The sequence below is a fragment of the Prosopis cineraria genome, unplaced genomic scaffold (assembly GCF_029017545.1).
Source record: "Prosopis cineraria cultivar Desert tree isolate PC_DT_omini unplaced genomic scaffold, ASM2901754v1 PC13, whole genome shotgun sequence".
Taxonomy (NCBI): Eukaryota; Viridiplantae; Streptophyta; class Magnoliopsida; order Fabales; family Fabaceae; genus Prosopis; species Prosopis cineraria.
Genome location: NW_026555344.1, coordinates 7,753,364 through 7,780,222, shown reverse-complemented (window position 1 = coordinate 7,780,222; position 26,859 = coordinate 7,753,364). Strand labels below are relative to the sequence as shown.

The 26,859-nt window shown below is 31.3% G+C and overlaps 3 protein-coding genes and 1 long non-coding RNA gene across 8 annotated transcripts; all 4 read right to left on the bottom strand.

Moving 5' to 3' along the window:
* Positions 1–188: 188 nt before the first annotated feature.
* On the bottom strand, positions 189–3,506 carry LOC129290702 (uncharacterized). Its single transcript, XM_054927585.1, has 3 exons — positions 2,717–3,506; positions 1,350–1,576; positions 189–678 (listed from the first exon to the last, which is right to left on the bottom strand). Exons 1-3 carry the CDS (start codon positions 2,938–2,940, stop codon positions 671–673), a joined length of 459 nt encoding a protein of 152 aa, XP_054783560.1. The 5' UTR covers positions 2,941–3,506; the 3' UTR covers positions 189–670.
* A 3,549-nt stretch (positions 3,507–7,055) lies between these two features.
* On the bottom strand, positions 7,056–11,584 carry LOC129291266 (MAR-binding filament-like protein 1-1). 2 transcript variants are annotated; one of them, XM_054928540.1, is made up of 4 exons: positions 11,198–11,584; positions 9,493–9,533; positions 9,244–9,384; positions 7,056–8,959 (listed from the first exon to the last, which is right to left on the bottom strand). In XM_054928540.1, the coding sequence occupies exons 1-4, from the start codon at positions 11,460–11,462 to the stop codon at positions 7,244–7,246; spliced, it is 2,163 nt and encodes a 720-aa protein (XP_054784515.1). In that variant the 5' UTR covers positions 11,463–11,584; the 3' UTR covers positions 7,056–7,243. The 2 variants fall into 2 exon arrangements, with proteins under 2 accessions (XP_054784515.1, XP_054784514.1); XM_054928539.1 differs by having other exon boundaries at positions 9,493–9,536; positions 11,198–11,583.
* Positions 11,585–13,928: 2,344 nt separating this feature from the next.
* On the bottom strand, positions 13,929–15,524 carry LOC129291505 (uncharacterized). Its single transcript, XR_008588692.1, has 2 exons — positions 15,138–15,524; positions 13,929–14,395 (listed from the first exon to the last, which is right to left on the bottom strand). It is a non-coding gene; the product is annotated as an uncharacterized LOC129291505 (long non-coding RNA).
* Positions 15,525–20,088: 4,564 nt separating this feature from the next.
* On the bottom strand, positions 20,089–23,420 carry LOC129291620 (FCS-Like Zinc finger 10-like). Of its 4 annotated transcripts, none has more exons than XM_054929081.1 (4): positions 23,049–23,420; positions 22,706–22,784; positions 21,074–22,226; positions 20,089–20,507 (listed from the first exon to the last, which is right to left on the bottom strand). In XM_054929081.1, the coding sequence occupies exons 3-4, from the start codon at positions 22,111–22,113 to the stop codon at positions 20,366–20,368; spliced, it is 1,182 nt and encodes a 393-aa protein (XP_054785056.1). In that variant the 5' UTR covers positions 22,114–22,226; positions 22,706–22,784; positions 23,049–23,420; the 3' UTR covers positions 20,089–20,365. The 4 variants fall into 4 exon arrangements, with proteins under 4 accessions (XP_054785056.1, XP_054785058.1, XP_054785055.1 ...); XM_054929083.1 differs by having other exon boundaries at positions 21,074–22,175; XM_054929080.1 differs by lacking the exon at positions 22,706–22,784.
* Positions 23,421–26,859: the final 3,439 nt, after the last annotated feature.

The following is a 26,859-nucleotide window of genomic DNA, read 5'->3' as shown; positions in this document are numbered from 1 at the left end:
CAGATAAACCTTTCCATCTCACAGGACTGTGAATGTCAAGTTTGCAAGGGATGTAATTGATGTATAAGAGATGGAGTCTTCCATATATTCATAAAATCCCTAGGATATTTGCAAGGTCCTTCACTGGCTAGGAGAAACCAGATTAAAAAGCAAAGCCAACAATTAAACTATACAGGCTACATACAGGATGACCAACTGCAAATTTGAATCCGATATTGATGAAATAATAAGGTAAAACAAGTCTGTGCCAGTGGTTCATTCGATTTTCTAACTCAACAATCTTGGGCAGAAAGCTATGCAACATTTAACAAATGTTAAGGTTGTAAGCAGACCTTAGAACCCACAATAGTGTAAAAGAATGGAAGCTCCATCAACTACCCACATGACCCAAAAACCACGAGGAAAAAGAAAGATAAAAGAATCACTAATTTCAAGAGTTGAATAATTCCCTGAAAAATGGTGTACCCAGTCAGCTCTGATTATCTGAGTTTTCTTCCCTGTAGCTAAAGAGGAAAACACGGGAAAAGACCATTCTTTCAATTGCATAACAAAATTATGCACTTTAAGGACTCCATATAGGAGGTCATCCAAATACAAGACACAAACAACAGCAGTTGCAGTGTCGCAAGACGATTTTTTAGGACTTTAAGCAACTTCAGTCTTCTGCCAATCAAACACCTGCAAAATTACAAGACACGGATGATTCAGATCCCTGGAAAGCCACACTAATATTTAGCAAGATATGGAAATCATAGTGAATGCAAACAAATAAAACATATTTCCAGTCTGCTTGTTTAAGGAAAATATGCACAGGAATTTGAATGGAAATTTCAGCGTCAACTAATGAAATTATCTCAATCAGAGAGAAAGCAACTCTCACTGTTTACAATGAAATCTAATGGGCTTTGCCCACTCTCTTCAAGTAAAAAAAAAATGAAATGAAATGTGGCTCATAATTACAGTTCTAAACCAACAACATAAATGCATTACAGTATGTGCTATGCATGCCCAAACAAAGCTTATACAGTTCTAAGCTATATATCTCTGTGTAATAATCAGTAATCATCAAGTAAAATAGATCACAGTTAGACTCTATTCTGTTATTAATTGCAATAAAAAAAATACATAAATTAATGTCAAGATCTCTGAGCAAAAAGATTTCAAAGAAAATAAACAAGGAAAATAAGGGCCAGCAGCATAACATGACATGAAGGTGAATGCTTGCCTAACATAATTTTGACAATTGAACATTCATTGAGACTTGAAAATATATAAATAATCATGCAAGATTAAATAGCAAGGGGAAATCCAACTAGCCAGCCAAACATCTATACAGGCAAAATTCTTACTTGAATGGTATCGCGTTATTGGTATATCCTGCAGTTCACGCCTGATGCACAAATATTCACCTAGCAATGCCGTCATTGCAATTCCAGTACCATTCACAATCCACCGTGTTATGGAAGATGGCCAACCTCCGTAAACTATGTAGATAAAAATATGAATGATGTAGAGGGTGGCTGAAAAGTCCAAGCACTTCTTCGCCCTTTCAATAAAAAAAAGCATGTAAGCAGCCCTGCAGAAACAAGATATCCATATCAATATTAGCCAAAATATTGAGACTTCTAAGTACTATGAAAGAGTTATTACAAAATCTTACCCTGACAAGCCAAAACGTTGTAGCCATATAAATGCACAACATACGAGTGGATATATCTTTAAGTTTGACATGTCTTCCTTTTCATTTTAGATACACAAACTACCTAGTGATAATCATGGAGGGCGAAAGCCTTCCAAGTTTCTATCTTCTCGTAATGCATAGATTGTATTCAAGGCATTTAAGTAAACAATAGATAAGTAAATATATGTGCCAAACAGGTTTAACAGTAACAAGGTCACTGTTCAACTCATAATACCATGATACGCCAAGAGATAATGGCCAACTTCAGAAAGGGAATAACTTATTTAACACCACTGAGAGTCATGCTCAAACAAGAGTAACAGTACAAGTAAATTCCAAGTTAACAACTTCAAGAAAAGCATGTCCATTGAAATCAAGTAATTATTATCCTGCCCCACTCCCCTCATGTATTTCTTACTTTTTCCTCACAAGTCATATTACTTATCTGCAGGTATTGCAAAAGATGGAAATTTAAGAAGCAACGGAAAACACAAGAGGGGTACGGAAAAGTCCAATTTTACACCCTTCACCTAAAATGATCTAAACAAAGCAAAATCAACCAAACTGAAAAGAAACAAATTATTTTTGAATGAATTCGCTTTATAAGCTTATAGAAAAAGGGGCTAAAGCAATAGAAAGAAAGAGGGGAGATGCCCTGAAGAATCTAATTAAAAGCGTTCAATATCCCCTTTAAACTGTGTTGAACAAAGGGTCAACGGATAAACAAAAGGCACCGGTACATAAGCAGTTCAGAGCCCTGGTGAGTCTAAATAGTTATGGACGAGACTCAGAAACTTCCAAAAAAAAGCAAATGAAAATGCTTTCCTTGTTATCTCAAAAATATGATTTTATAAGGTATGCAGTGGGCAAGGATTTCTATCAACTAGAGTCGGTAACCTGAATGAAATCGAATTATAGGTAAATGATCATAGCGACGTAGGATACAATCAAAATTATAATTTATAGCTAGTAACATACTCATGCATTGGAACCTAAGCAAACTCGAGGATCAGTATGGTGAAGTAGAATATTTACCCCGCAACTGAGCTGAGAAGCAATGAAGCAATGACACACCAACCAGACACGGTAGAGGTAGTGATGGTTGCATAATCAAAGAAATATACGAGGCTCAGCCAAGACACCCGTGTCCCGACAAGTATCGCTAAGAAGAGTCCAAGAGTGATATAGTATAAGCATTGAAGACAAACAATCTGTGCAATAATAAGCCAGGGGTCCCATGCCGCCACACCATAAAACATGACCGCAAGCAATTCTCGCAAGCACTTTATCTTCAGTACATATTATTCAGTAACAAACCCTGAAGAAACGCAATTTAATATCTAAAATTCGTAAACTAATGTAGCCTTCTACCCACAAGGCGATAAAATTGTTCAACGGAAGTTTTCACGAAACTTCAAACCCCAACCAGGCTTGCTACGTTCATTTCTTCCATTCCACTCATCTGCATTAAGATCTGCAAGCGATAAATTTTGATAGCGTATTTCACGTGTTGATCTTGACATAACAGCAGCCAATTCGTCGAACAAATACAGACAATTCGAGCCTCAGATTGAAGATCTTGAGAAAACGAATAGTTTGAGATCAAGATGGACGACAAGAATTGAATGTATTTCTACAGCTTTCAAGCCAAGAGAGATGTCATGGAATTGGAGAACGACGAATCAGAGCCATTCTCCACAAAGCTCCCGTGAGTGAGTTTTATTTAAACTATTGATCTGAATTTTATCGTACACCCATTCAGTCATTGAACCCAAATTCGTCTCAACATGCCGTTTACTTGGGTCGCTATTCGTTTCACGATCCAATGTGCATTGTCCTGTGAGATGTGTCATTCGTGTTGACGCCGTTGTCAAATTCTCAATATTAATTTACTATATATTTTTCAAATCTCGTATAGGACGAGGCTAAAGAAGAAGAAAGATAAATAGCAATCAATAACCTCAATAATAAATTAATACTCCTTCAATTTAAAAATATAAAATATTTTTAATTAAATTTTATTTTTTAATAAAATAGTTATTTATTTTTCAACTAATCCTATCTTTTTATATTTATCCCTATTAAACATCTTATAATAAATATAAAGTCATCATTAATAAGGGTACTTTAAAAAAAAAAATAATTACATCTCATAAGACAAAATACCTTACATTTTTTAATATCTAACTTATCAAAAAATGTCTTACATTTTTAAACAGAGGGAATATTAATTAAAAATTAATTAATTTTAAAATTATAATACAGTCTCTTAGTCCTTGACTAATATAATTTGTGAAGTTAAAAAATCAAATTGCTCCTTAAGTAACCAAAAAAAAAAACCTCACCTCCCTAGCTTATGAACCCCTATCACCAGTGGGGTTGTCGGCAGCTGGCCATCAAAGCGTCGGTGTCAACAACATTTATTTTAATAAATATTTAATTTAGGTGGTCAAAGAAATGTTTAATGCCATGACCTTTTAACTACATAAAAAGCTTGGTAGCCACCAAGTCTTTTAATTATGTACAGCAAAAAGAAATATAAATAGTAAATCAAGTTTCTACCACTTACATATTATAATATAATGATATGTTATTAATTTCTGAACTATACTTATTATTTTATTAATATTACTTATTAATTTAATATTAACAATAACAAATTGAAAGCTTTAAAACTTTATACATTTTACTTATTAAAAGTTCAAACGCATTGTTAATAATTAATGAGTTGTTGTCAAAACTCGAATGAATATTTGTTAATAAAGGACTAACACTTATATAATTAAGCTTATCCCGTCAATTTTTATAACTTGTTAAAACCAGAATGGATAGTTGTTAATTTAGAATAAGTTGTTAAAACCTAAATAGATAATTATTGATAAAGGACTAATACGTACAATTAAGTCCATCATATCTATTTTTCTAATTTGTTAAATCCCGAATAGAATGTTATTAATTTAAAATGAGTTGTTATTAAAATCTAAATGGATACTTATTGATGAAGACTAACACATACAATTAAGCCCATCTTATCTATTTTTCTCTCTTCTTAAGGCCTAAATAGACTGTTGTTAATTTAGAATGAGTTATTTATTAAAACTCAAATAAATACTTGTTGATGAAAGACTAACACATATAATTATGTATATCCTATATGTTTTCTAGCTTATTAAAGCCCGAATGTACCTTCATAGAATGTTCATAATTGTACATGTTAGTCTTTTATTAACAAGTATTCATTTATGTTTTAACAACAAGCCATTCTAAATTAACATCAGTCCATTCTAGCTTTAACAAGTTACAATTTTAATTGTATGTGTTAGTCTTTTATCAATAGGTATCCATTTTAATTTTAATAACAAATCATTCTAAATTAACAACAGTAATTCGGGTTTTAACAGGTTAGAAAAATGGATATGATGGACATAATTGTATATGATAGTTTTTTATCAATAAGTATCCATTCGAATTTTAAAAATAACTTTTTTTTTAAATTAACAACAGTCCATTCAAATCTTAACACGTTAGGAAAACATATGTGATGAGCATAATTGTACGTGTTATTCTTTCATTAACAAGTATCCATTCAGGTTTTAACAATAAATTATTTTGAATTAACAACATTCCATTCGAGATTTAACAAGCTAGAAAACAGATAAGATGGGTCTAATTGTATAAGTGTTAGTCCTTTATCAACAAGTATATATTAAAGTTTTTATAATAATTTATTTGAAATTAACAATAATCTATTTAGGTTTTAACAAGTTAGAAAAAATGATAGGATGAGCTTAATTGTATATGTTAATCCTTCTTTAACAAGTATCTGTTCGAGTTTTGACAATAACTTATCAGTGATTAATAACAATATATTTAGACATTTAACAAGTAAAATTCATGAAGTTTTTAAAGCCTTCAATTTGTAATTATCTATGTCATATTAATAAGTAACACTAGTAAAATAACAAGTGCAGTTCATGAATTAACAACACACTGTTGTATTATAACATAGAAGTGAATAGAAGCTTAGTTTACTACTCTCTTTTTTTGCATATATAATTTTAGCCACTAAGCTTTTTAAGTGGTTAAGGGGTCATGTGATCAAACCCTTCATTAGCCGCCTAAACCAAATATTTTTTGAATAAAAATGTTGCCCATTGACCCCGCTGACAGTAGGGGCTCCGACAATTTCGCCGCCAATAAGGGTTCGACGACCAACACCAATGACGATGGAGGCAGCTTTTTTTTTACTTCTAGGAGCAATTTAGACTTTTGACCTCACAAACCAACACCAACAATAGTGGGGAGGTAGCTTTTTTTTTTTTTACTTTTAGAAGTAATTTGGACTTTTGACCTCACAAATTAATATTAATCAAAGACTGAAGGATTGCATTGCAATTTTAAAATCAATTGGTCTTTGACTGATATTAATTTGGTACCGAGGTCTTTGGTTGCTATTTTTCCAAAAAAAAAAAAAGCCATACATATATGCATATTGCTAATTTGCTATTGCTTCCTTTGGCTTTCATTTTATTTTCTATTTTTATATTACTATTTGCCAATAGTCCCTCCATTTTTTTTGGGGTAAAATCCCTCCATTGGTTATTAGGGAGAATTATATTTAAATTTCATACAAGAAAATTAATTACTACAAGGTCCATTGACAACACAATCAATTGTTAATGGCCTTAGTTTAGTTGTCAATGAACCTTATAGTAATTAATTTCTTTGTGTGAGATTTCAGTGTAATTCTCCCTCATTATTGTAAGACAATTAAGGGGATAAATAGTCTTTATTATAAATAACTTGATGAGATATTAATTATATTTTTTAATATTATTTCTATTTAAAGTCATTAATTATTATAGAAAATACAATGTAAACATAAAAAAAATTATTTAAATATGAGTAAAATAAAAAAAATCTATTCGATTTTTATATAAAAAAAATCATTTGACCATTTTTCATTGATTTGGTAAAGTAATTACCTTATGATACGTAGAGTGGTATGGTGCTAGTTTGCACGCACTACCAACAAAACATACCATAGTCATAGCTAATAATTCAACCCACTATACTATTAATTTTCCAATTTTAATAGAGCTAGAGCTATTGATTAACAGCTGAAATTTCCAAACCTGACAAGCTACCACACTGCCCCATCATATCTTGCTTTGTGAAATGGAATACACTTTTGCTGGTAGGTTCAGATCATGATTCCATCAGTTTACATTGACTATTTGATTATAAGATTAGTTTCTTCATTTGACTAAATGAGGGTATGTTTATGTAATCATTTTAATTGAGATTTAAAGGCAAGATATCATAAAGTGATCACTGAAATAACCATTTTAGACCATAAATAATGCACTTCAACTTCAAACTAAAGGGAGAAAATTTATTTTGGATGATTATAGGGAATGCATTGTAATATACCCCCAAGGGAATTGACTTGAGTGCAACATTAACCGGCTTCTCAAGGGAAAATATTACATCATGAGTCTGCCCTGCAATTTTTTTTTTTTTTTGGGGGGGGGGGGATTACGGCTACTTAGATTCCTTATATCACTGCGGATTAGCCCTTCTTCTCCTCAAATTCTTTCGTGCATTTACAGTGACGTTGTCCTTGTTTTCACTCTTATTATTCTCCACTGGCTCATCATTAACAATAACTTTTGAAGAATTTATTTGATTCCTTAACCGCAATATCTCACCCTTGGCTGAAGCCAATTCCTCCTCAAGTTTCTTGCTCCTGTTCTCTAAGGTCTCTCTCTCCTTCCCAAGTCGCATGATGATGACATGAGCATCTTCAGTGTTCTCTTGGGCTTCTTTTTGTGCAATTCTCTGCTCTGCAAGGGACTTTTGAAGCACCTCTTTCTCATTTTCAAGGCTTGAAATAAGAGATTTTGCCTTCTCATATTCACCGGAAAGGATCAGTGCATTTCGGTTCATTTCATCGAGTGATTTCGTCGCCTCCTCTAGGTCCTGCTCAAGTGATCTTTGAACCTCTTTGTTCTTTGTGACTTGCTGCTCCAAAGATTGTAGGTTAGCATTTAAAGAAGTGACTAATTTTCTCTCTTCTTTCAAGTTCTCTGCTGCAGTTTCAGCCTTTTTGTAGACATCAACCAACTCTCTCTGTAAGCTATCACAGCTTTCAAGAGCAGTTGTAAGTTCATTGGTCTTACTTTGCAACTCAAGCTGTCTTTCCTGTAGATGTTCATTCGCTGTCCTAAGCTCACCGGCTAGTGTTTCTGCACCGAGTTTGGCATCATCAAGGCTCTTCTGTACTGACCTTTTAACTTCAATGAGCTGAGCTGAAAGCTCAGAGACCTCAACCTTCAGCTCAGAGTTCAGTACACTGGACTCTTTTAAACGTTTTTCCAATTCAGCAGCCTCATTCCTTGATTTTCCAAGATTCTCCTGTGTGATTTGCAGTTCACGCTTCAAATTACTCACCGTTTGTGATTCCTTCTTGAGAGACTCATCTAAACTATCCCTTTCTTGGGTCAAATCAGAAATTATAGCTTGGTTTTTCTTTGCTTCATTAAGCGCAAGTTGTAGGTTTTCATTTAGTTGATGAAGCTCTCCTTCTGTTTCCCTTAAAATCTTAGCATCTAAAGCAGCCTTCTTTTCAGCATTCAACTTAAGGCCATTGTATTCTTCCTCCAGGACACTAAATTTTTTCCTAGAATCATCCATCGCAAGAGTCAATGAACTTATTTTAGCATTGAGTTCATTCACCAAAGAATCTTTGGCTTCGAGACCCTCTTGACGCTTCTGTAGTTCATCTTTCAACCCTTGAATTTGCAAATGAAGACAGGATACGTCATCCTTGGTTTGATTATAGGCAGAATTCAAATTCGTCAATTCCAACTCCTTTTCTGCAAGCGATGAACTGAGATTCTGAGCAACATCTTCTTTCTCCTTGAGCTCTGAACTCAGCAGATTAATCCTCTCTTGTAAGATTTCAATAGAATCTATCTTTTCTTGCAAACCTTTTTCAAGGCCTTCCTTGTCTGCATCAGTTTTTGAAAGCTCAGTTCTAAGGTTTTCTATTTGGAGTTTCAGCTCTTCAACTAGACTTTTCTCATTTTTCAATTCCTTGCCTAAGCGAGCGGCAGTGTTGTTTGCTAAATTTATTTCATTCATCAAAGCTTGCTGCTCTTCCTTTGCTTTACCAAGCTGCTTGGATCGTTCCTGCTGCTCATTCTGTAACTTCAAATCATAGTCCTTTTTCAAGGATACAATCAGCTCTTCCTTATCCTTTAGTTTTCTGTTCATCTGCGCACAACCGGTAACATCTATGGCTTAAACCTATTAAATAAACCATACATACATTCTAACAATCAATAAATTACTTCCAAAATATCTTTACCCTTATAAGATCAAATTACGTTAGAAGAAACTGGATAGTTGTTTGTTCATTTAATGAGAGGAAAGGGAAAGTTACTCCCTGATTTTCTTTTTATCCAGAAGTCTGTTTGGATGAAACACTTGTCAACTGCCAAAACATATGCTCAGATGTTTCAAGAAGTGCTGGACAGTAACAAAGTATAGAAGCTTACCGTCTCTACTGTTGAGCGAGCACTGGCGCTTTCTTGCTGAGCCAACGCATAGAGAGCGCCCAAAACACCAGAAGAAATTATTCCAAATGCATTCAGGAAAGACAAAAAGGGATTTGGTGGTCTGTCACTTTGCTGCGCTGTCTGTCCATAGAAGTAACTCAGTTTAGTAATATTTCGAGCATGCCAATGACAAATATGAGAAACAGCAATATACTGCTCATTATATCAAAACTAAGAAACTATTGAAACCTCTGCTTTTTGGCTGTCCTCTGGTGTCTTCGCTTCACTTTCTTCTGGAAAGTAAGACGAAGAATTGCACAAGTTTTAGAAGAAAATATTGTAACGTTCCATGAAACAATTAAGATGGTAGTATGAGCAGTTAAGAAAAGCACATGGAAAATAAAATGTTCACCTGAAGTCCCCAGTTATTTTTTGGGTGCAAACTTTGTGTTACAATTAGCTCAAACGAAAGAAGCTTTTAGATATAGAGTGGATCAATCTTGGAAAAAGATTGATTTTTCTTTAACACATTTATGGAGTTCATCGTTGTATTTACTGGGGACAAAGGAATCAGGAATAACATGTCAGTCTAATAACATTTTACCAAGCCATACACTTATTTTACAATCTCGTGGAAAGGGAATAAAAACTCTAGATTCCATAATATTGATACAAGAAAAGGATAACAAGAAAATACATCCAAAAATTTAAAACAACCACGGTAGAGGTGGCAGGTAAACTTGCGACATTTTTCTCAGAATGTTAGAAAAAAGTGAGATCATTGTCTAGATTGGCTTGAGTCCACCATCAGTTTCCTGAACTACCACGAGGCAGTCAATATTTTGACTAAATCATCACAAGTATTGGTCTGAGGCATAAAGCTTAGGCCTCCAGTCATTCAAGTATTTCAGCAAATTACTCCAATATCACAGTAAGTCAGTAATAAAGGCAGGAACTCTGATATTGTCAAGAAAAATCTATAAACCAAGTTGCATGGCCACGATTATTCAAAGACCTCTTGGAAAATTTGAAGAAATAAAAACTAAAAGCAGGCAGCATCAATTAAGCATGGGTGACAGGCACCTTTTTTGTTTTTTTTGTGACAAGACAACCAACGGCTAGTTAAGCCAAAAAAAATGTTTTCATTTTTTTTTTCTGCTGAACTATTAAGGAACAGCAACTCCAGACATTCCGTCCATCTGTCCTGTCTTATTTAATTGCACTCGTTAGATGCATCAATGTTTGTGCACCCAAGAAGCAGTTCAAATACCTTAGATCCATTTCTCTTTTAGTCTCAAAATCATGCATTGTATTCAACCAAATATAGCTCGGATATAGATGATAAATATTGGCATGTTGGACAATCTGGATAAACATAACAATGAAAAGCTCGGTTGATTGAACCATGAATGCACTTGACCCCTACTCTTATTTTAAATCGGTTTTTTCATATCATAGTATAAAGAAAAATATCAGTAATTATCCAGTTAGACTATAAAATTATGTAAATACTAGGCTTTTGCTCCTAAGTATGATTCTCGTAAAGTCGCCACATCCGATGACACCGTCTTAATATGATCTGCTTTGCGTCCATAGAAAAAAAAAAACGATTAAATATAAGGTCAAAAACAGGTCACAAACTCTCAAAGTCACACGCCAAAACAAGATGCAAGGAATTCCAGCGTTGAAAGGACGCCATGAAAACTACAATTTTCCAGATTGGTCCCACTGATTGGAAACATATGAAAACTGGGCACCAGGAACTAGACAAAAAACTAGAAAGTAAAAAGAACTTAGAAATTAAATAGGACTGATCAGATTCAACACACAGTAGACCAGTCAACTTTTGCTCTAAAACGGAATACAAGGAAGATCGACCTAACTGAAGCCATCTATCTAACCTAAGAAATTTGGAGTTGTTATCGATAGAAAGCATAAGAAATCTTAAACTTACTTGTGACCAGCCCTTCAATAGCTCTGGCTTTGAATCCCAGCAATGGAAGAACCGCGATACCCATGAAGATAACTGTCCTCTTATTGCAAAACCCGCTCTCATTTGGACTTTCTTGACGCAAACACGCCATTGGAGCTCTGAACCTTTTCTTAGCGTGTGCATTTCTTGCCCAAGAATAAGATTGAGACGAGGAAGAAGACGAAGGCAAGGGAAATTGATATAGCGAAGAATGTAAGAAGCAAGAGCTTCCCGCCACGAAGCCCATCTCGTTCGATATTCTCTTTAGAGAATGGAGTGAGCCAGCTCTCTCTTCCGTCCTGTCTTCTCAATTTTTGCTTGACGCTTCCATTATCACCCAAAGTTGAAATGCCTTTGTGCCAGAAAAACAAATTGTTGTCGAACACATTTAATTATGGAGAAAATATTTACTCACGGAACTCTTCTGTATTCTTTTACTTAGGATGTATTTGGTCCGAAATATAAACCCTTTCCTTCAGTTAATTTTAATTTAAAATATAAATAATATATATAATTTTTTATTTTGTTCTTTGTATTTATTTATTTAGATTCTTATATAAAGTTGTCTCTTTCTGATTATAAAATATATTAATAATTAAAACTAAAGATTACATATATATATATATATATATATTTATAAAAATAAGAATTTTATCGGCACGTAAATTTTTTTAAAAAAATTGCTTATATACTTCATATTCATTGTGGTATTTTGCCCTTATTGCAAACTAAAACAAAGCTCTAGTAGTTAAATTAATTTACACCTTTTGAGTAATTTTTCTTGCATATACTATTTAACTTAACATTCACACTTTCCTATAATTTTTTAGTAATTAATAATCATCTTGTAAAACATTAAGTTCAGTTTTCTTAAATGAGTACTTTCAAAAATTAGTATTTAATATTTTAAATATAAAATTGTACAATTTATACATGGCAATAATTTTTTAAATTTTTTTTTCATTTAGTTATGAATTTCATATATGATTTTTAAATGGATAGTTGAAAATGTTTGCTGACAAAAGTATATCCATCTACCAAACAAAAATTATCTGAAAAGATCAACCTGATGATAAAAACGAAAATTAATTTCTAATTCATTAATGTTCACACAAAATGACCGTGTTTTTCCTTGTTCGGAGGTAGGTCCACGTAAGCTAGATTTTGTACCTTTTGAGTTGCTTTCCTTTGCATTTTGACCCAATAAAATCACCGAAAAAATGATAAGCAATTTCATCCAAAACCGGCGAATTATAAGTTGCCACGTCATAGCCTTCTGCATTTTGCTTCTGCAGAATCGTTTTGTTACTTCCGCTTTTCTTTTAGAAATTTGAATTTGAATACTTTATGTGGGTTCTATAGTCAGGGAAGCTTTAAATAAGGTTATTCATAATGGAAGTTTATTTTTTTTAACTTCTACTTGGTGTTTAAAATTTTTCATTTTGGCCACACACACAAACTCCAGTCCATAGCTTTTGCGTTTTTTTGTTTTTTTGTTTTACTGTATGATAATGCATGCATTAAAATCAGATCTGAACTTGAATCTTGTGAAAAAGTTCAAAATTAAATCCATAATCCAACCTATGACAGGCTCCCAAGATATGAAAAAAAATTGAATAATTGTAAGAAAATACGGTGAATCATTCCTAATCTTATGAAATGTGGTGGTTTTGCTTTGCATATTGCGTACCTTTTCAAAGATTTGAATTCTTTTTTTTTTTGGGCAAAAGGGTAAAAATATTTAAAAAGTTGTCGATTAAAAGTAAAACTGAAAAAACAGGCGAGCATGACTTTTATGGATCCAACCCCTAAACCTTTGAACCTGATTTTCTATTTTTCTCCTTTTTTTAACCCCGAACCTTATTTGAAAGGCTCAGGGCAAGATCTATAAGCTCTATTCTGAAAAGATTTAAAAAAATTAAGCAATATAAATTAATTAAAATATTATAAAATTTAAAAATAAAAATTTTTATAATCTTTTAAAAATTAAACAACACACATTTAAAATTCTAATAAGAAAATTCAAATCTTAATTAAAAAAATAGTTCATTTTTCATAAATACACAACCATAATAATTATAAAAAATAAAAAATATTAAAAATTGTATACTATACACTGATATTTATTAAATTATATTAAATTAATTTTAAAATAAATTAAATTAATAATAATAAAATGGGTGTAGGACCAGAGCTTGAAGGGCTTCAAACGTGTGTTTCACTAAAAAAAATAATAATATAATAGAATTTGAAGAGTCGTCCAAGCCCAACCCTTTTTTTACAAAGTTTATCAGGATTAGGCCTTTAAACTCAATTATTTTAAAAAAATTTAATTTTTAAAATCTGAACCCTTATTTAAACAAAAACCTCTAAGTTTGACCCCTATTCCCAACTTTAACTAAGAACATCTAATAGTCAAAAGTGCACAAGTATCTATAAAACTAATTTAGTCAGTGCATATGTAACCAAATTGTTAAAAGTTAATGCCATTGACCGTTATGCTATGGATTGAAAATTTAATAGTATGGTCACATTTATACTGACTAAATTAACTTCATTGGCACTTATGCATTTTTTTTCTCACTTTATACTACTAAATGCTCTTGACTAATAACTTTTTAAGTATTTTTGACCATTTACCCCTTTGCCCTTTTGTAGGCATTAAGTTTTTTTTTTTAAAAAAATAAAAGGTCTCAAAATAGAAGATTTAGCATATCATAGAAAATATATTCAATTAATATTAGGAAAAATTGTCCAAAAAAACCTGACCAAATTTCATTTGCTAAGAAGGACTTATGATAGATTACAAATTAAGGTCCTTCGGTGGCATTAATTTGAAGCTTCAAATTAACAAAAATGCCCTTACCATATCTCTCCCCTCTCCCCTCCAGATTTCAGCTCCCATCTAGAGTTGGGAAACGGGCGGGTCTGACCCATATAAGCCTAAGTCTTGAAGCCTGATTTTCTTAAAAATACTCTATTTTTGAGACCCAGCCCTTATTTAAAGAACTCAGGATCGAGCTTTTAAGCCCATTTAAAAAAAATTAAAATAAAATCATAGAATCAAAGCATGAGAATCACATAATCAAAGGCTGAAATTGGTTCCTGTAACGATTACATTTGCTAGTCGCGCTCTAATTATAGCTTTCATGTCCAACATTTTAAAAGGTGACTTAGGTCCTGTAATAACATGAATACAGATACAAGTTATTAAGTGAAATAGAAATGATTTGCCATCCAATCATAAAAATGATCTAATATCATTACAATACTCTTTCATTTATGTACCAAATAGGAAGTAAAAAAATGATCCTTGGATAAGCCAAACAGTCAATAACTAGGACTGTAAATGAAAAATGAAGACATGTAATTTTAATACAATTCCCCACAAAAGTTAACAGCAAAAGAACATGATCTAAAATTTTTAACAAGCTAAACTAGTGGTGTGAACTCCACCACAAATAACTCATAAACTTAAACTAGATGAAAGGCAAAACAAAATAACCTTTGGATGCTTTCAAATGAAAAGCTTGGACAATCCAGCTTTTCTTTACATAATTTCCTTAATTGATAATTCCAAGGACAAGGCTTAAGATGCTTCTATAGAATGGTGTTGAAGCTTGCGTTCTCATTGACCTTAAAAATCATGAGCATGACATCCTCTCAAAAATTGAATTCTTTAAACTCTTATTAGACAGTATGAAAGTAAATAGAGAAGCTTCTTTATTTTTTCTTTTGCAACATAGCAGCATATAAAGCAGAAGAAATTAGCAACGTGACTCACCCATGGGGAATTAAGCAAAGATAGAGGCATAGCAGAGAATCAATCAATCAGACAGAGAATAATCAATTTAAACCAGAAGCAGCCAAAATTAGATAAGACTCAAATAAGAATCAAAGAATTAGATAGAGGTGAGGGCACCTGAAGTCGAGATTGAGAACTATAACAGAGGCAAGAACGAGCACCCACAGTTCTCTGTCTAGAGGAGTCTATTGTGAGCAGCTAGAGGATTCCATCGAGAGACCATTGATGTCGATGATATTGAGCTGGCCGAGAAGTGAGCACTGTGAAGGAGAATACGCCGATAAAGTGAAATCATGAGCGAGGACCGAGGGGCGAGAGTACTATGACTCCTTAGTCGAGATTGAGATATGAGATTGTGAGGACGAGAGGGAGGAGAGGCTGAGCTGCTAAGATCGTGATTCGTGAGGCCGAAAGCGAGAGGAAAGAGGGCAAAGTCACTCGTATGAGATGCTGAGAAAAAGATGAATCGCAATTCACAACTCGTAAGTGTGCAGTATGGCTTAGGGTTTCTTCTCCTCTTAGACGGTGCGTTTTGAAATCAAGCATGAAAAAGAAGAAGAAGAAACCGGGCTTGGAGGGATAACCGAGCTTATTTTTTAGAATCTATCAAGGATGGGCTTTGAAGTCCAAGTTCCTAAAAATAGTTAATTTTTCAAGTTTAAACCTTTATAAAAATTAGCTTAAACGAGCGACCTTCTAAGCTCGGTCATACTCCCATCACAATATCCAGAAACTTTCAAACCATCGACAGCATCTCTTCCTCTCTTTACTCTTTTGTCTTTCCTCTCCTCTCTAAATTAAGGCTTACAAGACCATTGCTAGCGTCGGCCTCTTCAAAGCTACTCTTTGGCCCTCCCTCTCCATGTTCTATCATCAATTAATCCCACTCTTTTTGACTGGCGACAAAATTTATGTTTGCACTGCCATAGTTTTATGCACTAATTTTTAAAATAACCATCTTGCATGTCGTTAGCCATGGCTAACAAGATGAAGTCTGTTGCTTCAAGCCTCAACAAGGTTGATCTAGATATAAACCACTTTAAGCGTTGATTTCCAATAGTTTAATTTTGGGTTCAATCTAGCTTTCTCTTTCTAATTGATATTGGGTTATATCTTTGCATATCATGATGATCTATTTCTTACGTGGAAATTTATATACTTGTTTACAAATGTTGGTTGAAATCTTAATATACCTACTCATTTGTCTAGAAGCTTGAGGATTGTTATACTTGTTTACAAATCTATACATGTTACTTGATTCACTCCCCTGAAAGTTGTGAGTGTTCCATACTTAAGCTTGTAACCTTTGTGTTCGTGAAATTATTGATCAATTTCAATTTTTTCATTCTTTTTTTCCTAGTATTTCTTTTCTACTATTTCCATCCCAGCTCTGTTTTAGATTTTTTTTCTTTTGGTTTTATGGACATTTCAACATAGTAAAGGCTCTTGAGCTTTTTACTTATCTATTAATTTGAAAACCCTTCACAAAGACTTTTTGATTCTGTCAACTATTTCTTATTTTTCTCCTACCTTGTTTTCTCTTTAAAGCTTATGGCTATGAATGATGCCATTCAATTATTTATTATCTAAGGAAGAGACAAATTGACAAGAAAGGTTGCTTGGAAAAAGTCAATAGGGGTACTACTTTCCTTTTCTCCAAGAATGAAGCCTCTTTGAAATCTATTTGCTTTTTGTAATAACAATTCGATCCTTTTTGTATGATAGGAACTTGTAATACAATGATATATTAAGTTTGATTTCAAAACTCATGTATGTGATGATAATGTAGTTTCCTTGTTGAAATATTGATATTTCAATGTTCTTGATGTCTCCAATATCTCCTTTAAAAGTAGAAGTTTTGTTTAAATATTTTACAGACACAAATATTGGACTTGTGCTCCTCATCATTAATGAAAAAGTAGACTAAGGTGGTGGCTTTTTTCTTGACATGTGTGTGTACAAGACTATTCTGGTGCCAACTGAATGAGAAAAATTTTCTTTTTTATTAAAAAATGATAAGATAAAACATGAAAATTTTCTTGGCATGTGTTCTAGTGTACTTTTCCAATCAAACATTAAAATGATAATTTTTGTCAAACATGCTCTTTAAAGTAAATTTTCTGTTGACAATTTATAATGTTTCCAACACATTTAGCATGAACAAGACATGGAGAAGATAAAAGCATTGCAAATTTGAGTGAATTAGGAGGCAAGGGTAAAGTAGTTGGAGAAGGTGACAATGTTGGAGAACAAGGTGGTAGCGCTGGAGAAAAAAGAGGCCAAGATAAATAGATTAGGAGTATCATTAGGATGTGTCTTTTGCAAATGTTCATGTTCGTGAAATTGTTTTCATTTGTAAAGCATACATGATTATGTCAATGCACATTTAAAGATATAGAATTCCACCTTTTGTTACTCTTATTTGTCTACATATTCAATTTCTTATTTCAGGTGTTATTTTGCTTATAAGTGAATATTTATTGGTGTTCAATTATTTTGCTACGTGGAATGTAAAATGGATTTATTTTAAACTCAATGTAAAGTGTAAACCATGAACCATGCATTATGTTAATGTGAAGGAATAAAGTTGTTCAATGTATGAGTTGTTCAAGGACTTTTTTCATTTCTAACACTTGATTTTCAAAATATCGAAATAGATTTTCATGAAAAATAAGCAAATTTTTAGAATATGGATTTACATTTTTAGAATATCTTTTGGTGTTTTCATAAAAGATGTGCAAATTTTAAAAATATCCATCCACATTTTCAAAATCTCCATATGCATTTTTATAATATCAATTTGTATTTTCAGAAGATACATTTGTGATATCTTAAAAACACAATATTGATACAATGTTCAAATTTCAAGTTCTAAGCCATATTCAAATATACATTTTGGATATTGGAATATTACTTTAAGAAGTTGCAAATAAGCTTTCATTTATTTGAATGTACAAAAGTGTTATTCAAACATATAGAAAAAATTTACATTTCATTGAATATTAGTCACATATCAAGAAACAAATATTGAATATGCTTCCAAAAATATACATAATGGAAATTAATAAGTGATATTTGAATATGCAAAAATGTTATTCAAAAATGTGGAATAAATTTGCATTTCGTTGGATATCAGCCACATATCGAGAAAGAAAGATTGCATATGATTCTAAAAATATACATAAGAGAAATTAATTAATAATATTTGAATATGCAAAAGTGTTATTCAAATATATGCAAGAAATTTGCGTTTCATTGAAGACTAGTGCATATTGAGAAAGAAAGATTGCATGTACTTCCAAAAATATGCATAAATAAAATTAATGAGTAATATTTAAATATGTCAAAATATTATTCAAATATGTGAAAGAAATTTACATTTCGTTGAATATCAGCCGCATATTGAGGAAGAAAGATTGCATATGATTCCAAAAGTATCCATGAGAGAAATTAATGAATGATATTCAAATATGTAAAAGAAGTTTACATTTTACTGAAGATCAATCATATATTAAAGAAGAAAGATTGCATATACTTTTAAAAATATCTATAAGAGAAATTAATGAGTGATATTCAAATATACAAAAGTGTTATTTAAATAAATGAAGGTTTTCTTATATATAATTAAAGTTTAAATGTATATAATGGAATAATCATTATATATGACTAAAGACTCATACTTCTAGTATTTCAAATGACTTTCGAGTTAAAAAATTTTACAATATCAAAAGATGTAAATTGAATAAATGAAATTTTTATTACATATAATGGAAGTTCAAATATATATATATATATATATATATAGTGGAAGAATCACTACATATGACTGAAGATCCCTACATGTAGCCTTTTTTGACATATTAACACTAAAGGACCTTACATTAAATATTGATATGAAATTATTGATAGTGAAAGACCTTGTGACATATTGACAATGAAAGATCTTATGTGAAATGTTAGCAATAAAAGACCTCGCTCCACTTTTTTTTTTTTTACAAGAAGGGTATTTATGTCATTTAACCCTTAGCAATTAATGCAAAGAACCTCATTCTCCAAAAGTTCCTAGCTCCTTGTTAGCGATTAATTTAATGATTGGGTTTTTATAACAATTTTCCCTTAAAATTATCAACTTTTGATTTAGTATTTTAAACATCATGTACAACAATTCAATATTTTTCACAATGATTTAAAGTTGGAACAAATTAGATGGTTGGACTGTCAACCAAAGCCGTTGACGGTTCGTCTTGGACTAAAAAACTAATTTTATGATTAAGCCAGGTTGAATCGAAGTTAAATCGCTATTAAACTGAAAATTAGATGGTTTTAAACATAATATTAAAAAAAGCTTAAAAAAGTTTTTAAAAAATCAAAAAAAATTAAAAATTTGATTATACTAAAAGTCAACTTTATTTTTGAATAATTTATATGTATAAAATATAATTTGAAACATTTTTTATAAAGATGTTGACAATTATAGATGCAAATACAAATACTTTTAAATTTACTCATATCTAATTTAATTAGAATCCATATACATTTAATGTGTTATAAAATTATAATTAATAATATTATTAATTTACAATCATGTCATATCATTTTATTAATATATTATAAATTATTTCTTATATTTATTTTATATATATATATTTAATATTATTTTTATTTAATTATTATATTATTAGTTTGATCATTGATCTAACATGATTGGGTCATGATTTAATCATTAACCTTTCCAGTTCAATTATGAAAACATTAATTTTTCATAGCATATACATGTGATATTCGTCCGGGTTCTTACCCATAGACTCCTAAGGATCTTAATGCATATTCAAAATGCATTTTGCCCATTCTTGTATCCCATTGCCTACTTTAATTGTCAAACATTATAGTAATTCCCACTGAATTAATTCGATGTAAATATAAAATTTATAGCAAATCAAAATATATAAAAATTATGAGTTCTTCAAATCCCATCTTACGCATAGACAAATATGTCTAACTAGCCATGAAAGTCCATTTTTTTAACAATTTAAAGGGACATTTGAGCAAGAATCCACAAGCCAACAAGTGAATAAAAGCACATTGCCATTGAAGAAGAAAATAACTGTCTCAAGAGTACTCATGACAAATTCAAAACAGAGAGAACTCATTTTTCTGCCTTAATAACTCATCCCACCATGAAAACTGGTACTTGACAACCAGCAAACAAAGCACCTTATTTGTGAACAGAACAGGTTAACCACATATCTTTACCGCTCTCTCTCTCTCTCTGTTTTTTTTTTTTTTTAAACTTCTTCATCACCACTTGCATATTATGGTGTTTCAGGTGAGTAATCAAAGCACTCTTATTTGGCCATTGACAGGTTCATGAAGAAGACATCATGGTAGCTTGAATCCGGCGAGCTCTCTGCCGAGTTGTTCTCACTTTTCTTCTCAGCTAAAATCTCCTCTGAGCGACAATCAAAACTGCAAAATGCTTTCTCACCCCTGCGGGACAAGCAAATAAACTACAAGTGACACTTGCCTTTACAAAAACAATAGTTGCACAGAGATGCTACATGATAAGTGAAAGAAAATCTTACATAATATGATAGCTAACTATGCAAGAACTCAATAGATGCCCAACAAAGCAGGAGTTTAAGTGGATTTTAGGCAGTCAAGTGCAATACACTCACACCTGACACCATTTTTAATAAGCTTTTATGGACTCTTCACACCAGCAGGTGCCGATCCCTACGGTCAGCTTTTTGACTACAGACAATGCAGTCTAACTAAAATAGCCCATTGTTTTTCAGTATAAGGATTGGATATGTCGCTGGTAAAGAAACTCCGCCCATGAGCAGACCAAAATAATCCCATATTCCTCCCGATCACAGTTTTCTTTCATCATTAACATATCTAATCTCTAAAAAAAAACATTAGAAAAATATAGCACTTTGGCCTAACTGCATCCCCTGCAGTCAAAATGCCAACTGTGGGAATCCATGATCAACAACAGCTGGACGTTCAGTGCAGACAATAAGTGCAAGAAATTATAAATGCAAGGGCCAAACCTGTAGATGCAAACATCTTTCCCCTCTTCAAATTTCTTTTTGCATGAGTAACAAAAGCTCAAAACATCGTCAGAGGGATAAGGGTTTGCCGATTCTTCTGATAATGTAGAAACCTTGTAGAATCTTATTGCAGGTTCTTCCTTCTGGCTGAACTGGGTTGAGTCAGTTTTGTAACATTCCAAAATACAATCACCAAAAATATGGGTTCGCTTTGGGTTTGGACCATGAGAAATAATACAAGTATAATCCTCAGAAAGCTCTATTTCTCTTGCAGAAAGCGACCCTAAATATCCATTACTAAAATCAATGGATATTGGAAGTGAACTTGGTTTGGCTTTCGAAGGACAATCCACCTGTGGACAAGGACCAGTTACAGGAGCTAAACTCGTTCCTGAAGATGAATTTTCTAAACAAAATTCATCAGTTCTCGAATTGGAAATTTGATTAAAGTCTCTTGAAGATGAGGAAGACTTAGTGGGAACTGGCAAAGACATCATAACATTCTTGAAAGCTTCAGATTCCTGCGGGAACACTCTATTCCTGGAGACATGATTGAAGTTTACAGGTTCAAATTTGGAATTTTTCATTTCAGAAATAACATAGTTCTTTGGCAAAGAATTAGATCTCGCATAAGATGGAAATGGTTCATAGCAATTCTTTGATGTTTTGTGAATGCCAGTCTTCACCTGTGATCCAAAAACTACGTTCTTCCTCTGAGACGTTTCGGGGATTTCACTGTCAAGCTTGGTTTCATCAGCAAGTGTATTTATGATGCCAAGGCCTATTTTACAGCATTCAAACTGCTTCTTTTGCCCACTTTGGGAAGATGGCTTAGAAGACTTGGCACTAAATGGGTTGCTAAGATTTGAAAAGAATCTGAAATCGAGGGGCGAAGTGGGGCTCCATGCTGATTCAGAATCTGATGACCCTTTAGCACAAAACCCCACCTTAGAACTAGAAAACTGGAAGAATGAGTTGCTTAAGTGCCTAAGGCTTAGTATATCACAATGGAAAGAGGAATCCGAAGAAGAATCAGCCATGAGACCACAAAACAACCAAATAAGTCTGTTTTCTCCTCCTCAGCATTATCTAAAGCCTGATTCTGCTTCAAAGGAAGAAACCATCATTTTCTTACTGCATCAAATTCAAAAAGCTAAAGAAAACAGCACAGTATTAGTTTAGTTCTCAATCAAGGAAAATCATGATCAGAACACAGAACCACAAGCAAACATTAAATTGCTCATTTTCAACGTATGCAGAACTAATTGGAATTGGAGCTTCCAAATTTTGGAAATGGTTAGCAGCAATGACTTTTTTACGCTAACAAATCTTTACCCAAAAAGAATATCAAAGAGAGTATCAATTTCCATTGAGCATAAGAATCTGTATTTCCATTGGAAGTCAAATTTACGATTGAGAATCTCATAAGAAGTTAATAGACTGACTGAAATAAGAGATTTCCAAAGGGCATGCTTAATGAACGAATAGTTCAAACACCCCAGATACTTAAGAGATCGGGCCAATATACTGGATTACAGATTGCATTAAAAATTTGACGACACCAGAAAACCAGCCATGGTTACACTTCGGAAAGTCCGAATCAACAAGTCAGTTTCTGCAGATGATACATACACCAACTCAGAGTCCGAAATGACTCCTATGAAGAATCCCGATATCAGATCATTCCTGCTCGCAGTCGCACAAGATCACTCTGCTCTCAACGGAGAAACTATTTAGTATATGCCCTCCCACATAAAATCTCACAAAGTAATCTTCTAGAAGGGTCTCTGATTTTAACCAATAAAACATTTTTGTTTTCAATCAGGTAAACTTCCGATGCATTCTTCAAAAAGAAATACAAAAAATTGAAGAGGAAGTTTCGAGAAACAAGAATTCCGATAATGCAACAGATAAGTCAGCATTCAGCGATCAAATAACACAGATAAAGAAAAATCGCAGTGAAGTGAAACCCCACCTGGTTTTCTTCCTCGGAATCCCCAGACAATTGAAATCCAAGAGAACCCAAAAGCAGGAGCTTAGCAAAATCGGGATTCGGCGAAGAGAGAAAAGCCAAAATTTTTGCTTAGCACATCGCTATCTTCACATTTGTCATCTTCGTTTATTAACAATCTCAGTACCCTCTTGCATGCATCAAAGTCAGAGACACAGTGAAGCACTGGGACTTCCAATGTACACTACACATACAAACACACGCTCTCTCTCTCTCTCTCTCTCTCTCTCACATCACTCTCATGATTGATTGCTAGAAATACGTAGAGTACAGAGTATACCGTATATTGTATGAAAATACGATAATTAAGCAACCTCTTTCGTGCAAACCACTCGCAGAGAAAGTGGAAATTCAATACGAACCTGAACTGAAGCGATGAAGAAGATTAAAAAACTGCTGGACAGTGGAAATAGTGCCACGTGACTGTGGGACCCAGAGCCATTTTCTTTGTGTGCGATCCATGGTGATGGATTGGATATACATGAGATGAGAATTAGTAATTTTTTATTTAAAAAATGAATTTTGTGGGTAATTAAAATTTGGGTGTTTTAACTTTTTGCCAGGAGAGTCAGGCCGTCAGCAAATGAGAGGAAAACGACAAAAGCACAAAGTGGAGCGGGGCTCCACAAAACTAACTGACCAACGTACACCGTTCATGTTGAACGCGACGTTTTTTGTGGACCCGCCCCCATAACGAAGTTCGGCGATAACGTGACGTCTATGGGTCACAAACGCCGTAACCTTTTTTTTTTTTTTAAAATGCTGGGTTGTGCTAACAGGGAAACAAATTTTTCTGAACTATTTTCTTGGAAATTAAAAAACTTTTTTTTATTAATCAACCATTAATTTTATCATTTTTATTAAAGTGATATATTTGTGGGGCCATAGGCAGGAACAAATAGAATTTTAACCATATTTCTTGATATTAATTTATCTCTAAATCTTTTTTTAAGAGCATTAAACATTTTAAAATATTTTTTAAAAAGGTTTGATATCTTAAAATTTTATTAAAATAATATTTAATAAATATTATTAAAATATTAAATATTTTTATATTTAATAATTTAAATATTATTATTGATAAAAATTCATCTAAAATTATAAATTTTCATACTCCTTCTATTAAAAAATATAAAACATTTTTTGAAGAGTTAGATATTCAAAAATGTAAGACATTTTTAGTATTTTGAGGTGTAATTATTTCATTTTTTCAAAAGTATCCCTATTGATAATAACTTTATATTCATTATAGGGTGTTTAATAAGGGTAAATATAAAAAAATAAGATTAATTAAAAAGTAGGTAACTACTTTTTTGGAAGTGAGATTTAATTAAAAATACCTTATATTTTTTAGCTGGAGGAGTATTTAATAATTTAAATATTACTATTCATAAATATTCATCTAAAACCATAAATTATTTTTTAAATATTAACATCTCAAACTAATTTTTAAAAATTTATAAATAATTTATAAATTTTTATATATCAATCATATTTTTAATATAAATTAAGTTTCTTAAACTTTTAGATCATTTTTTATAATTTTTTTGTCAATTAATGATTTTTCTCCAAAATATTACAACAACCAATTTAATATTTTAATATTTTGATATTTTATAACTTTATATTAAAAATAAAAGGAATCAACCTTAAAATTTTATATACATTTTTTATTTATCATTTTTCTAAAATAAAATTTAAACACCTTAAAATTAAAACCTTTTAAATTTTATCAAATGTAAAATATAATATTTTCATTAAAAAATATAAAATATTTTTAACCAAAAGAACACCCTAGCAATTTTTTAATCATTCTTAAATTGATAGCATCTTTTTTATGTTTATCTTTATTTAATAAAGGATTAATGTGCAAAATAAATCCTTAAATATAGCGCAAAAAGTGCCTTAGACCCTAAACTCTTAAAATATACAAAATGAATTATAAACTTTTAAATTAATAACAAATTAAACCTTACAACTAACTCACTATTAACGTCATTACTATTTACTCAATGGGGCCCATTCAAAATGTTGATGTCATAGTCCTTTGTTAATGTGTTATTTTTTAATCAGCACCACATACATTAAAATATTACGCAAGTAGCATCCTAATCGATTGATATTTCAAGTTTTTATATACTTTATAACTTTGATTTGGTTTTATTTTAAATCATGTTTATTTATTTAATGGTAAAAATTTAAGATCCCATTTGAAAAGAATTTTAAGTATCAAAAATTTTTACAAACAATAGATGTGAAAGCCAACAATTTTATCAATAGATTTCAAATTCAAATTAATCAATTAATTAAAATCTTAAACTTCTTTTTAAATAAGATTCCAAGTTTTTACTATTAAATAAATAAATATTATTTAAAATAAGACTAAATTAGAGTTATAAAGTATATGAAAGCTTGAGATACCAATCATTTAGAAAACATTGCAAGCAAGGAAGAAAATGTCATTTCATAAAATTATAGATCATTCACCGTGATGGACCACACTGAGTTTAATTTGGTCTATATAATAGTTAATGTTCTACACATAAATGGTGAGGATAATTTATTCTAAATTTAAAAGTTAAGGATATAGGATGTTACTTACACAATAGTTTAGGATTTGTGATACTAATTAAAAATGACATATCAATAAAGGACTACCACATTAGCATTTTGATTGGGCCCCACTAAGTGAACAGTAACAGCGTTAATAATGAGTTAACTATAAAGTTTAATTTTCTATAAATTTAAAAGCTTCAAGTCCATTTTGCACATTAACCCTTTTAATAAAGTGTTTTATTTAAAGATAAATGTTTGAATGATTTATATATTATGAATGTGTTTAAAATATCACATTAATTATACATTGAAAAACTAATTTTTTATATTTTTTTACATTTACCCTACAAAAATTCTTATATTTTTAAATGGGAAGAGAGTAAATAAAAATATTAAAGTATATTTTTTCTCTACATTTTTCTTCAACGAATACTAGGCAATATATATTAATAAGTGATGTATTTTTTAAATTATTTTTTAGAGGAACAAAAATCTCTCTCCATTAATGATACATTAACTCTGTCATTTTTTATTGGTGTGACATGTCTTGTGCCATTAATTTGCTTTTGAACTCTTTTTTTAGAAATGTCAGACACTCTGAAGTTCTATAAAAAAAAATTATAATAAATATTATTAAAATATTTAATAGTTATTAAGAACACGATCTTTTAAAAAAATAATAATTAAGTTTTTTAAATTTTTTAAGTCATTATCTATTATTTTTTTATTAACTAATGATTAAATTAATGAATAATTAGAATTGAAGCATCTATGTTCTTATTTGATATCTTCATATAATGCAATACGTTTTCAGTTTTCAGATATTATTGTTGTTGTTATTTACAAATTTTCACACAAAATTTATAAATCATCTATAAATATTTAAAAGGCTAGTTCAAGTTATTAATGTATAAAAATAATTTATAAATTTTTTATAAATATTTATAAATAATAATATTAAATATTAAATATTAAATATTAAATTTTTTTTATTATTTATTAAATTTTAATTTAATAAAATTTTAGGGTGTCAAGCACTCCTAAAAACAAAAGTTTAAAAATAAATTAATATTAAAAGAGATGTCACGCTTGCAAAAATGAATAGAGTTAACTGATTATTTATAAAGTAAGATTTTTACTCTTTTAAAAAATAATAATACAGTAAGAAGATGCTCAATTTATGAGTATAGAACGTCTAATACACTTAAAAGAACACTTA